The sequence below is a fragment of the Antennarius striatus genome, chromosome 4 (assembly GCF_040054535.1).
Source record: "Antennarius striatus isolate MH-2024 chromosome 4, ASM4005453v1, whole genome shotgun sequence".
Classification (NCBI taxonomy): domain Eukaryota; kingdom Metazoa; phylum Chordata; class Actinopteri; order Lophiiformes; family Antennariidae; genus Antennarius; species Antennarius striatus.
The window spans coordinates 8,799,091-8,813,109 of record NC_090779.1 but is presented as its reverse complement, the minus strand read 5'-3'; the positions used below and the strand labels follow the sequence as shown (position 1 = coordinate 8,813,109).

At 39.8% G+C, this 14,019-nt stretch overlaps 1 protein-coding gene across 1 annotated transcript; it reads left to right on the top strand.

The window, feature by feature from the left end:
• The first annotated feature begins 2,235 nt into the window (after positions 1-2,235).
• smad3b (SMAD family member 3b) lies at positions 2,236-14,012 on the top strand. Its single transcript, XM_068313728.1, has 9 exons — positions 2,236-2,624; positions 8,297-8,490; positions 8,599-8,733; positions 9,061-9,135; positions 9,217-9,267; positions 10,338-10,550; positions 10,652-10,789; positions 10,899-11,043; positions 12,434-14,012. The coding sequence occupies exons 1-9, from the start codon at positions 2,422-2,424 to the stop codon at positions 12,555-12,557; spliced, it is 1,278 nt and encodes a 425-aa protein (XP_068169829.1). The 5' UTR covers positions 2,236-2,421; the 3' UTR covers positions 12,558-14,012.
• The last annotated feature ends 7 nt before the right edge of the window (positions 14,013-14,019 follow it).

The window sequence follows — 14,019 nt, the reverse complement described above, 5'->3', positions numbered from 1 at the left end:
GCAGTCTCAGATCTGTAACCTTATTTTTCAGGTCAAACTGCCGTTAGCTCTAATATTTATCTTAGAAGGAAGTAAGAGGCCATGCCAAATACTTGTTTAAAGAAAAGGACAGTCGTTATTGATGGAGGTTATAAATAGAGAGAAAGGAAAGGGGCTGATCTAGGACTGGTGTATTTATAGCACTGACATGCTCCTGTTTACTGGAAGCAGCAGTCAGGACTGCTCTCCTGAATGGCACCATAAAACTCCAAATACTGCTGAATGAATCAGCACCATCTTTGACAGTTTCTGGAAAGATGTATCGGAAGTGAAATTAATTCGCTTTTAAAGAAGGATCAAAACAGTGCATTCTGTCAGTCTGTTAAATTTGAAGCTTACAAACCCAATGCAGCACACTATCCCAAGATTAAACACTACACCAACAGGAAAGACTGTGATGACAGATAGAGAACAAAACTAAAGTCTGAGGTTGTGACAGGCAGGCAGGTCACAAGGAAAAGAGTCTCATCACAAAGGGTCCAAAATATCTAGATCGCACAATTCTAGTAACAAATGTTGTACCACTGAAAGTGATCTAACGATCTAGTGATGAATGGATGAGAACCTTCATGTTTTGCAGGGTTGACTGATGAAGAGGTTCGACTGTGCTTCAGAGAGGGGGTGGCGTGAGGGCCAGGTAGCGATGAGTGTTGGACAAACAGAAACAGGAAACAGGAGGAAGAATAGAGGCTCCAACCTTGGTTATAACACGGTCTGCTGTTGATGGGCACAGTAAATGCAAAAAGGGGGTCACCTGTCTGTGTCAACATATTGTATCTCTTTATTTCTAGAATTTCATGTGTTGCATTACAATGACTCTGATAGTTAATAAAACTCACTCTTTGATTTAGTAATTTGTAGGACAAACAAATGAACAAAACCCATTGGTATGACAGTACAGTACGTAGTTCATCAGAGAATAATTCATTGCATCTACTAGCAAGGCCATGTTTTCACATGAGCCATTAGTTGGTTGATTGATTAGTTGGTTTGCCAATAGGATTATGTAAAAAGGTAATAGATTCCATTTATTCAGGAGGCCACATATACAGTATTCACTAAAACCTAAAAGACCTCAACCAAGCTGATAGTCCTGGATCCATGATTTGTAACAGGCAGGCTTTCAAATCCGATGGACCTGGAACAGATTTTATTTAATTTTATACTGTTTATATTTTAATTTTATACTGTTTATATTTTTAGTTATACTTTAGTATACAAGTCCTGTTAATGCTGCATGTGTCTGTTAGTGTAGTGTATGTCTTGTGGTATGTCCTGTGATGTCAGTGTTTCTTTTTCTCCTGGTGTTTTTCCAGTATTTAGTCGCTATGTAATGCCTGAGCAGTGAATATGTACAATTTCCTTCGGGATCGATCGATCGATAGATAGATAGATCTATCTATCTATCTATCTATCTATCTATCTATCTATCTATCTATCTATCTATCTATCTATCTATCTATCTATCTATCTATCTATCTATCTATCTATCTATCTATCTATCTATCTATCTATCTATCTATCTATCTATCTATCTATCTATCTATCTATCTATTTGTACTTAAGTCCACATCAAATTTTACAGACTCACAGACTGCAGCACTATAAATACGCTTGATTATTTTTCTTCAGATCCATGCAATATTTCTTGACAAATTAAATGAGATATCAACAAACATCCTAACCTGCAATGCTAAAGAACATTTTCAAAATGTTCAGGTCCATCTCTACAAATGGGTTCGCACCAATATTTATGGGGTTTATTTCTGAAAATTCCTCTCAAGTTTCATTAAAATCTTTCATGGAGGTATATAGTTTCTTGAGTCTGAGGACAATCCAGAATTAATCTCAGTGGAAGAGGTAATAATGCAAAAACATTTTTAGAAATGCTTGAATATTACAGATCCATGAAGGTAGTATACAACTTCACTGAATGCTATAATTAATTGTTTTCCTCGGAGCCCACGCTGACATGAGGGTCGGGATATTTCCAGGTGCCATGTGTATTATGACAGATATAGCAGCCTTTTATTCCGTGGCGGTACAGAATGTTCAGAAAAATAGCTCCACGCGTTTGGTTTATACAGGTGGGGAGCAGAGCAGCTGACCGAGGAGGTGTAGGGGGGAGGGAGCGGGAAGAGCGGGAATAGCGGGGGGAGGTGACGGAGCGGGCTGAGCGGCAGACCGACAGCCAGTCCAGCTGGAGAGCCGCTCCACTCCGCCAAACGGACAACTTGGTCAGAGGTGTCCCGCTACGTGCGCTTCTGCTCCCCTGGCAGCGACCGGCCGCTCGGCTGTCTGGGAGTGTGAAGAGCTAACCGGACCGGCTAACCGTATTTAAATAAGAACATACTGGTAAACCGGCTACGGTAGACATTTAAAATGTCTATTTTACCGTTCACTCCTCCTATCGTGAAGAGGCTTCTTGGCTGGAAGAAGGGAGAGCAGAACGGACAAGAGGAGAAATGGTGTGAAAAGGCTGTCAAAAGTCTGGTGAAGAAGTTGAAAAAGACGGGGCAGTTGGACGAGTTGGAGAAAGCCATCACCACCCAGAATATCAACACCAAATGCATCACCATACCCAGGTGAGGACACCGGCCAGGCTAGCTAGCGGCTAGCTCCGCTGGCCGATAAACCAGTGTGGATGACGGGAGTAGTTTGCTAGTTAGCATGAAGGAGAAGGCTAGACGTTCGGCTCTAGGAGCCTGGACTGAGGACACTGGCTGGTTCTGAGGTTTAGTAATAAGACTAAAAATGTTTATTGTTGTGTGGTGAGTTTTGATAGCATCGATAGTTATCTTTAGCTGTTACAGTACCGACTACAGGCAACATTAGCCGATCAGTCCGAACGTAACCCGGCGTTTAGTTTACCGTGTATTTAAATACCCTTTATATAATGTATTATAATTCCTCCATCCAAGATAGAAATACATGCTACATTAATGTATTAAGTGAGAGATGTGGTGTGACAACCGCTAAATCCACATTGTGGTTAGTAATGTGATTTTCCGTTATAATACACCAGTAGATACGTAGAGACTAACATTCTTTTCTATCTATTCTATTCTAGAAGGTACTGGTCCAGGTTTAGGAATGACAGTCAGTTGTTGTTTGTGGGTCTCTGTCTCTGTAACAAGTTAATGGAGATTTAAACAGGGTTCACCTGTTCAGTAGCTGTGGTGAGCTGCACAATCCTGCACAGTACTGTAAATGAGGTGTATTGGCAATATATGCTATTTATCATCTGTTTGGTGATAATAACATTATCTCACAGGACCAGTGTAAGTGGAACAGATTTGAAATGTTTCCAGATTTAAAAAAAACCCATACTACTTCCATTGTCAACTGCAGTCTCAAATCCCAGATAGGATCCTTCAGAAGAGCACATGTTTGTTTCTAAAACAGTGACAACTTTCACAGTAGAGTGAAGTAAGAGGTGCCACTGTTCTCTTTTGTAAAGGCTTAAGTTCACACAAGGTCCCAATGTTTAAACTATAAGACATTCAGCCAAACGTCTTCACCAAAAGCATAAGAAAAGTCAACTCAAGTACATTCATATCATCCAGACAAGTGAGAATGTTCGGAATACTGTGTTTAGAGACGAAACAAAACTGTAGCTTTCCAGGTCTATAGATCAGTAGTATGTAGAGGCAATATCAGGCCTAAAAAATCCAGCTCAACCCTACCCGAGCCCGCGGGTATTAAAGCCAGACCCGGGTATTTTGAGCCTATTCGGGCCGGGTCAGGCTTGGACTCGGGCTCAGGCTTAAGATCTTACCTCTAGTAGTATGTCTGTAGGAAAAAGGATGAAGCATGTGCTAAACAGAACACCCTACCTACACGGAAGCATGACACTGGCTCTGATGCACCAAAACTGCTTCACTTCCTTGTCAATGGAAATATGCAGCGTGAAGAGGGTAAGATGGATTCCATCAAGTATCAGGAAATCTTAGAAGAAAATGTTTTGTCATTTGCGAGGAAGATGAAACAGCATTTCAGTAGGACAAGAATCCCCAGCAGGGCTCATAGTCCACCGGGGCTTGATTTCAGAAGATGTCCTGGATCATTCTACAGTGGCACGTACCGTCGTCTGACTTGAGTCACATAGAAATCACATAGAAAAGAAGGATGGTTTCAGTACTTAAATCAGGGCCTGTTACACAACTGGAGGTCATTCCTTGTGATGGATCGGTTAGGATAGTTCAGGAAAACGCCAGAATCTGGTGACTGGTTATTAATTTCATAGCAGGTCACAGCATCAGATATGCTGGATTTGTTAAATTTTTATTTGTAATAGTAATAAATATTGCTCAATTGAAACGATTGGTTTCTTTGTCACTGTCTTCAGTCAGCAGTTTCTCTGTAAATTAGCCTGTTTTTAATTATCTACTTGTCATAAATGTTATATTTTAAGTATGTACAATCATATTCCTGATTAAGTGCTAGAATGTAATGTAATATAGAACGACTGTAAGAAAGGAACTTGGTTGAGCGCAGTGCTGTGCCAAGGCCCCACCAGTCTTTATTCAATTTAATTAAATCCTTATCCAAATTCCATTGATCTACCCTTTTATGTAGACCCATGAAATTCAATGGGGTCGTCCTTGCTTCTTACTTAGATAGTTTATGCATAACAGAGAGAAATAGTGAAAGAACTCTTTCTTACAATCCTAAAGAAAGTGAAAGAGAAATTCCTGGACCTTTGTTCAGATTTACTTCAAACTTTATTAGATTCATTCCTACGAATGAATTCCCAATCCTCCCACTAAGTTTCATGGACATCAGCCAAGTGAATTTAGTTTAATCCTGCTCACAGTCAAGCAAACAAGCTGAACAGAATACCTTGAAAACACTACCTCTTTTGGAAGTACAGTAAATACATTTCTTATCAAAACTTGATTGATCCATCAGGAGGCTGTGAAGAGACAAAGCCTCTTATAGTGGAGCAGACTGGATATTCATAGTTTCAATGATGTTGCATGAAGTTTCAGAGCAGAAAAAAGATATTATGGAATCTCTACAGTTCACCTGATGAGTAGATTCTTAGTGAGCACCATTTAAAATGGCCAGATTTACCTTTCTCACTTATTGGTCTGAGGGACATTCAACCAGGAAGCTTGTGAGCTTCATGAGTAATAACAGAAAAGTCTACCATCATTGTTTTAAGAGCCAAGGCACAGGTGTCATCATGCTCCATAAACTTTCCTCAGGTGTGAGCGCTGGGAAGAGCTAGTGTTCAGGTCAGGGTTAGGGTTTGGTGGTCCAGAGACTGAATGTCAGTGAGTGATTGCTGTCTATATCAGTTGAGGTCTTGAGACTCTGTGGTAGAGTAAACCCACTTATTGCTCTGCTTGTCATTGGGGACAATGGTGAAAGTGGTTGTAAGCATTTAAAGGGTTTTGACAGCTAGAGTGGTTTTAAACTGTAGGGATTTACTACCTACCTACATACGGGCCTTACTTTAGCTCAATTCCAGTTCCTGTTTTTAACCCCGCCCCCTGCTTATTGACTTGTGCCTTCATGAGAGGTAGCGGTTGACGTAGTTTATTATGAAAAATGGATGCGACTTGTCACATCATCAGTAAATAAATTACGTTATGTTAATTATCACTGAGGTTTACGCAACAAATTATTCTTACCTCAGATTGAGCATTTGTCATTCTCCATCTTGAGGGATTCGTGTAACCGTATGCTGTGAGCTATCTCTTTTTCCTTCTCTTTGAGTTGCATCAGTGTCCTTAGTCTTCGTTTTGTGCCTGCTGTTTCTTTTGTGTACATGGCAGGCTCTATTATTTCCCTGTCTTCTGTCTCCTCTGCTTCATCTCTTTCCACTTAATAGCAACTTGCTCATGGGTAGGACTAACTTCTTAGATGAGCGCCATATTAGGATCACAAATTTAGCTGTACTCTTCATGTGTGTTTCAATCCACGTCCACATAACATCACAAAGATAATTTAGAAATATTAGTAATGTTTGTAAACAAAATAAATCCCATAAGCCTGTGTTTGATTGGCTGTTCCTTTACATTAGAGCAGAGCTGAATTGACCCATCAATGGAAGAGTTAGTTTCTCCACGTGCCCTCGAACATAACATTTTAAGCTTCGTCCCACTTTATTTGCTCCAGTTGACCCTTGGTTTGCAGGTTTTTGTTGAGTGAGTATGTTAAGTTATTGGCAGAATAAGTCTGTGCAGGAAATCATTATTTTTAGCTAAAATCAAATCTGCGCATGTAAACGGAAACAGAAATGAGTAAAAGAGCACTAAGTGGGGAACACAGTAGTGTCTTCTTGACTTTCAGTGATAATCCCAATACACACATACTTTTCACGAAAACATGACTGTCTCGAATAGAGTAACGGAAACTTTGTCAGTGATGACAGACACTGGTCTCAAAATGTAAGAATAATTCTAACGTCTGTATTTTCAGTGTGTCGTGTTCCGATATCTCTGTTTGACAGCTGAATACTGCCACCTGCTGCTCTGATGAATCGTCTTCAAACACAGGCGCAGGATTTTGTGTTAGTTGGCCAAACGCTGTAGTTATGTGGTGCTTTCAAGTGCTGGTTTTGGCCCTGTCATAGGTGAGGAAAAGAGAATCAAGGGCATTCATAGATGCAGGGTAATTTTGTGTCAGGTTGTTGTGCAGTTGTTGGTTTTTTTATCGCCTCCTTGTAGTTTTGTGTCAGAAAGGTCATCAGGAAGAAAAAAAAACATTGCGTGGGCCCGTCTCAGCAAAGGAATGGGAATGCTGACCTCAGCTGACCTAACAAATACATCCTCTATGTGAAAGCCAGGACTTGAAGATGAGTCTGAAGCCGTCTCATTGTGATGGTCACTGAAGCGGCCTGAAAGCTTCAACTGAAGTGTTGGAAGTGGAAGCAGAATTGATATTTTGGAAGAGGTTTCTAGTTTTTGATATTACTGTACAGAAGCTTCTCTGTGTGTCTGTCAGCGTTTCTCATGTAGATAAGTCTTTTCTGAATGAAGTCAGAATTTAAATTTACCCTTTGTCTATTTGGTTGTCGACATCAGCGCCAGTCCCTATTGTGAGAGTTGATAAAATATTGCATAACAATACTATGTGATAATGTCAGACATGTTTACTAATGGGTCAGTCTTTATGTTACAGGACGTTGAAGTGTAGAATGTATTATTTAACCCAAAGCTAAGATTTAAAAGAAAAAGTGCATATCTAAATCAGAATCCCATCAGTGTCAACAAAATGTGCTGCTTTAGGTTGTGAATAAGCAATGATTTTTACATACAGCTTCAAAGCGGTAATGTATTGTAAGTGTCAGTGTTCGTGTGTTAGTCCATCTGTTCGTTCGTTCGTTTGTCCACCAAATATCTTTGCAAACATTGTGGATGGAAAGATGAAACAAAAAGCACATTACTCGGGTGGCAAAGGGGATGAAAATGAGATGATGTCTTTGACTTTGAGAAAACTAGATCAAGGTCAAATTTCTACTTTTGTACACTCATGAACCGGATAAGATAGAAAGACGAGGGAGGAGGCCAATGTAAGACCATAGATCAAAGCTAGTGCTTTGATCTACCTATGCACTAGCTTTGATCAATGGTCACAGCTAGTGCATAGCTTTGACTTACCCTGAGAAGTCAAAGCTATGCACTTGTCAGGTACTACTTTCAGGGTACCCTGACCTAAGTTGCGAGATGTTGCAGTTTCTGACTACCTTGATTCTTGTTTTAAATTTGATTTAGTCTGCAAACCCGTGGTTCATTTAGATCTATAGCACAACAGTAACAATAACAGTGGTTATTTTACCCCAGACCCCATGACATACTTTGAAGGAAGCTAAGCCACTGGGAATAATGAGAACCATATGTTTCTTGTTTGACGGCTCAACAATGAGGTGAACTGTTGTTGCTACCATCAGTAATCTTTGTGAGGGAAGAGTTCCAGAATGCTGCAGTCATCTTTCTGTGTTTTTAAGTAATGTGAGTCTTCTTCAGACTCTTTGTGTTTCCCTGACCTGGGATACTGTCTGGGAATAGTTGGCATTAAATACTGTCTTTTGTACAGAAGAGTATTTTTGTACAATGAATGAAAAAAAGAAATAATGACGTACATTTTTTTTAAACTAGTCTGATGTCAGTTAAATGCTTTGGATTTTTGTCCTCTGTTCTACTTTGAATAAGTAAACCAGTACAAATTAGGCTGTGACTTAGAATTCAAACTCATGAGTTCAGTAATATTGTGCATGTACCTCTACAGCCCTTTTGTTGTCTTTCAGGTCATTAGATGGTCGTCTCCAGGTCTCCCACAGAAAAGGCCTTCCTCATGTCATCTACTGTCGCTTGTGGCGCTGGCCAGACTTGCAGTCCCATCATGAGCTGAGGGCTGTTGATCACTGTGAATTTGCTTTCCACACAAAGAAAGATGAAGTCTGTGTCAACCCCTATCACTACCAGAGGGTGGAGACACCAAGTAAGTGCAGTTAATTGCTGCGTGATTCAAAGTACTGTATTTAAAGTAATGTTTTTGACATAGAGTGTAAGAATTGAACTAATCATTGATAAATGCATCTGTGCGCAGTTTTGCCTCCTGTCCTCGTGCCACGACATACAGATATCCCAGCAGAGTTTCCTCCTTTGGATGACTATAGCCCATCCATTCCGGAGAACACCAACTTCCCCGCTGGCATTGAACCTCAGAGTAACTATATTCCTGGTGAGAAAACCAGCTCTATTATTTCACTCTTATTTCTGGGTATGAAACCTTTGAGTCTGTAAAGTGTAAAGTCTCATTGTGATGATTCACTGTTTTATGCTTAACTTTAAGCGGTGGTTAGTTGCACTCTTGAGTGCTGTATTTGGAGGCAGTACCACTTCCTACTTCCAAGCAGGTCAAGCTTTTGTACTGGTTTGTTTGTTTTGCTTGTCAGCTGAATTATGGGAAATCTGCAGCTTCCACATGATGTCTAAGGCTCCACATACGGACTGATCAACCGACCAACCTAAGCTAAATTGTGCCCCTGTGTACCGCTCTTTGTTACAGAAACTCCCCCACCAGGGTATCTGAGCGAGGATGGTGAGACGAGTGATCATCAGCTCAACGTCAGTATGGACACAGGTGGGTTACATGACAGCACACACTGTTCTCCTGATGCCTCATCGTGACACAAATCATTCCCATGTTCCTGCTCTGTTTTAGGTTCGCCCAGCCTGTCACCAAATCCTGTGTCTCCTGCAAACAGTAATCTGGGTAAGCAAGGGAGTTATCAATGATTATATACACTTGTTGTAATATTGTTAGGTGTAGGTATCATATTAAAATATATAAATTATTTACAACATGAACTTTGATTCTTTTGTGTATTACATACCATGTATTAGTCATGGATGCTACTTCTTCATTCCATTTTTGAAAATTTATAAAGCTCCAAATAATACCTTAGCATTTTAGACAGTCTCATAGTTAACATCTCATAGTTAATAGTACATGGGGACTTGTTTTGTGTCATAGGATTCTTGCTGCCTGAGTATGTTTCACAAATCCGGGGCTAAAATTTTTCATAAGTTCTAATAAGTACTTTTACTGGTCACTCAAGCTTATTGATTTGTCAACGTAAAATATAAAAGAAGTGATTTTTTTCTTTTCCGATTACTATCTGTCACCGATGTGGGTTCTCAGCAGCCATGTTGTAAATTGCAATGAAAGCTGCAGGCATCTTGAGACAGGCACTGTGTATATGTACTCTGTGGACATTCAAGTGATCTTTTAATCTAAGTCAAAAAAAGTTGGGACATTCAGCCAGACAGAGGTGATAGTTTTCTTAGTGCTCTTCAAATGAGGTCTACAGACTCAGATAACAGATTATATTTGAAGAGATGAGTGTTTGTGTAAAATAAATATGAGCAATATAGACGTAGCAACAGTGGACTGTCTGGGAGCCAGAACCTCAGGGCAGTGACCGGATAAGAATGCTATGAATGGAGTCTTTGTCCATGATCTGTCCTTGTCTGTGGAAAAGCCAATGACAGAAAACTCCAGGTAATGCAATTATAATGATATTTGATTGCCAGGTTAGGTTATTCTATCTCTGCGGGAAGCCTCCAGGAGGTCTGAGTTAAAACAATAAATATGTGTGTCATGATCCAGCCAGTCTGTACAGGGGCCATAGGAGTTGTTGGAAAGAGTTTTTGAAGCGTTGTCACAGTGCTGGTTTGATCGCAAATCAGTAGAGTTCTTTTTATCATTTTTTCATGCACCTAATTAAAACTTCTATTTTTTTAATGTTTGCCCAATCTAATCCCCTCCGTCTGCTCACACAGACTTGCAGCCTGTGACATACTGCGAGTCTGCCTTCTGGTGCTCCATCTCCTACTATGAGCTGAACCAACGTGTAGGAGAGACCTTCCATGCCTCCCAGCCCTCCCTCACAGTGGATGGATTCACAGACCCCTCAAACTCCGAACGCTTCTGTCTGGGATTGCTGTCCAACGTGAACCGCAACTCGGCAGTAGAGCTCACACGCAGACACATAGGTACTCATTTTCTTTCACACGGACCACAGATTCTTTGATGGCTTGACATAGTCAGCAGGAACCTTTGAGCCCAGTGAAACCCTTCACTTTTTCCTTTCCAGGACGGGGCGTGAGGTTATACTACATTGGGGGAGAGGTATTTGCAGAGTGTCTCAGTGACAGTGCCATCTTTGTCCAGAGTCCCAACTGCAACCAGCGCTATGGTTGGCATCCTGCCACAGTCTGCAAAATACCGCCAGGTTAGCATGAAAGGATTCTCAGAACCACATGAAGCAAATCAGACCACGTTTAAACTTGCATCCTTTTTCAAAGTCCTAGTAAGCCTAATAATAAATATTTATTTGATAGGCTGCAACCTGAAGATCTTCAACAACCAGGAGTTTGCTGCTCTGCTCGCCCAGTCAGTCAACCAGGGCTTTGAGGCTGTGTACCAGCTCACCAGGATGTGCACCATTCGTATGAGTTTTGTCAAGGGTTGGGGAGCTGAGTACAGGTAAATAAATACATTTCAACAAATAAAGACACTTTCTACAATTATTTGAATGTATTACATCTATTTACATTAAATGACATTGTCCCAGTATGTGTTAATGTACAATCATTAATGGCTTAAAAATCAGTAAGGGGAAGAGGCATCAGAGGAATCATCCTATTCATTCTTGGATGATTCATTGGTACAATAAAATAAATATACTGTTTACTCACGATGCTTTATCATAGTTATAAAAATCTTGACCATTTTTCTGTGAGATAATTCAAACAGACATTTACTTTTGTAAAATACTACTTCAGATTCTACCCAAATTTGACAGGCTGGTTCTACTGATTTTAGTATCATTTGTGAATCCAGGATCTACATTCAAATATCAACTTGAAAATGATATGTGAAAATTATTCATATTTAACACAGGTTTTAGAGGTACTATACAGGGACTGTAGGGACCATTTGGGGCAGCTCTGACCTTCACTAAAAGTGTTTGCTTTATCCACTTCACATCTGACATTCATCATGTAAAGGATCCGTAGAGATAAATCCTTTATTCAAATTAATACAATCTGTTTGTCAAAGCAGAAATAACGTTGTTGCCCAAAGTGAATTTATCTCTCGGAGGTGAGTTGTTGCCTCATCCAGATTTTTAAAATCAGATTGACACTCAACCTATTTGTTGGAATGAAGTACTTCTGCCAATTTCTCTCAGTAATTTCCAAACTCCTTTCTCCAGCTTTGACTGTGTTGTTTTCTGCCCTGTTTCTGTCGCAGGAAGACAGGCATGTCATTGTCTTTCTGCAACTTTTCCCTGAGAACGAGAGACATGTTTATGTAACAAATAAGTGGATTTCTCTTAAAGACAAAAGTTGTGTCCCTGGGTTTGAAAATAAAGGAATTTCTCTTTCAAGTAAATTTAAATTTACTCAACAAACAGTTCTATAAGGCTTTTTACTTTGATAAAAGTAGAGTGGATGTTGATCGAGGTGATCAGGTATCGGTAACCCCTTGAGTGTGGAAGAAGAGCAGAGAATGCTCGTGTCGTCAGTGGGCCTTCAGTAAAAATGTCCTTTTCTCCTCAGGGACCCAACATTCAGATTGCACACAAAGCCCTTTGAACACACACACACGCACGCACGCACGCACACACACACACACACACACACACACACACACACACACACACACACACACACACACTCATATGCTTCTTCTTTGTATCCATACTGTTTATATTCTCACATCTTGACAAATCATCCATGGTTGTATTTGTTCTGTTAAATGCTTGAATGTGAAGTGGAATCAGTAGAGACAGGGTTCAATGACTTTATTGTCCGTCATGTAGTATGAGAAGCTGTCAGTCATGACATGTGTTTCTCTCTCCTGTGTGCTGCAGACGTCAGACAGTGACCAGCACCCCCTGCTGGATAGAACTGCATCTAAACGGGCCCTTGCAGTGGCTGGACAAGGTCCTCACACAGATGGGCTCCCCCAGCATACACTGCTCCAGTGTGTCATAAGAACGTTCCATAGAGACAAACCACATTGGAAAATTCAAGCATCTCTCAATGATTATGAAGAAAGAGATTCTATCCATCAAATCAAGAGTTCACCCTCCTCCCAAGCTGTCTAATATTTCACTTCATGTCTGTAGCACTTACCTTAGTTCCCATTAGTTTCTCCATTTGATGGTTATTTTAGGAGTTGTGCGTTATTTTGTTTGTATGTGTTTGTACCATTTGGTATTTGCAATAGGTTCAAATAACTGACTTTGTTCAGAGCGTAGATTCACTTTATGTCCATATGTCATCTGTACTGTTGTGATTTGTTTTATTCAGAAGACTGAAATGTTAAGCACTGAAGTTGAAGTTATGTCTGTTTAAACTTTGTCACCGCGTTTCAAAGCATTTTTGATTCTATGAATTAGCTAACTATGAATGTGCTATCATCACTGGTGTTTCAGTGTTCTCGTACCACTCTAATCACTGGATCAGGAGGCTTATTTATCAACTAAACCGTAAATGACATACAAAAATGTGATTAAATAGATTATATTTAATTAGTAATTTAAGTACAAGGTACTTTGCCCATATCTGTTTATCTGTATTATGTGTTAATTGTTCGATCAATTGGCATTTTATCTATTTTAAACAAGTAGAGATATTAGCAGCAATGTTAATTGAAAACAACCCTTGTATGAAAACTATTTTGCTCAGTGAAAGAGACATTTTATAAGTTATTTTTGCATATGGTCCTGCATGGGGAATATACTGTATATTTTTTTAATGTCTCAATAATATGTTGTACATATTTATAGCTTGTAGTTATGCATTGCTTGAAACTATGGAGTCCCAGCATGAGTAGATTCATGACAGAAATGTGTGATCCTTTACTCAGCCTGTTGAAATGTCTTATTTTTTAACGGGTCAACTGAACTGCTCGAGTTTTGGCACCATGTGGCGTCGGTGTGAAGGGTACTCACACAGCAACTGGTTGTTCACCCATTGATAGCTTCTCATATTGCAAACTTTAAACAGTAGTCCACTAAAGTCCTCATGGGCGATGATACACTTATAACTGTCTTGATCTGTGTTTTAGTAGTAGTTTGCTTGTTTGGTAAATACTGTATATTACATATACAAGACAAGGCATGTGTAATATGCTCGCTGTCGGTGGTCATCGTCTATAAGGCTGGCATGGTTATCCTGCACTTACAATACATGATTCTAAGTCAACATGTAACCTAATTAAAAGTTACATGGTGCTAAACAAGTGTACTATGAACTACATTGCATTAGGTAGTTGATAGTAAGGTCTGTATCACTACTTGTACTCTTTGATATTATTAGTTGATGACTTCCCGTTCCAAGTCTTATGTACCCGTTAACCCATGTGGCTTACTATTTGTTCTCAAATGATCATTGTTTTGTTAACTGTGGAAATGTAATACATTGCAACTGAATAAAAATTCTGAGTCAAACC

Coding starts and splice junctions, on each gene's coding strand:
- smad3b (XM_068313728.1), top strand. CDS start 2,422: ATGTCTATTTTACCGTTCACTCCTCCTATCGTGAAGAGGCTTCTTGGC. Junction 8,491..8,598: donor CCAGAGGGTGGAGACACCAA/GTAAGTGCAGTT, acceptor ATCTGTGCGCAG/TTTTGCCTCCTGTCCTCGTG. Junction 9,136..9,216: donor CAACGTCAGTATGGACACAG/GTGGGTTACATG, acceptor GCTCTGTTTTAG/GTTCGCCCAGCCTGTCACCA.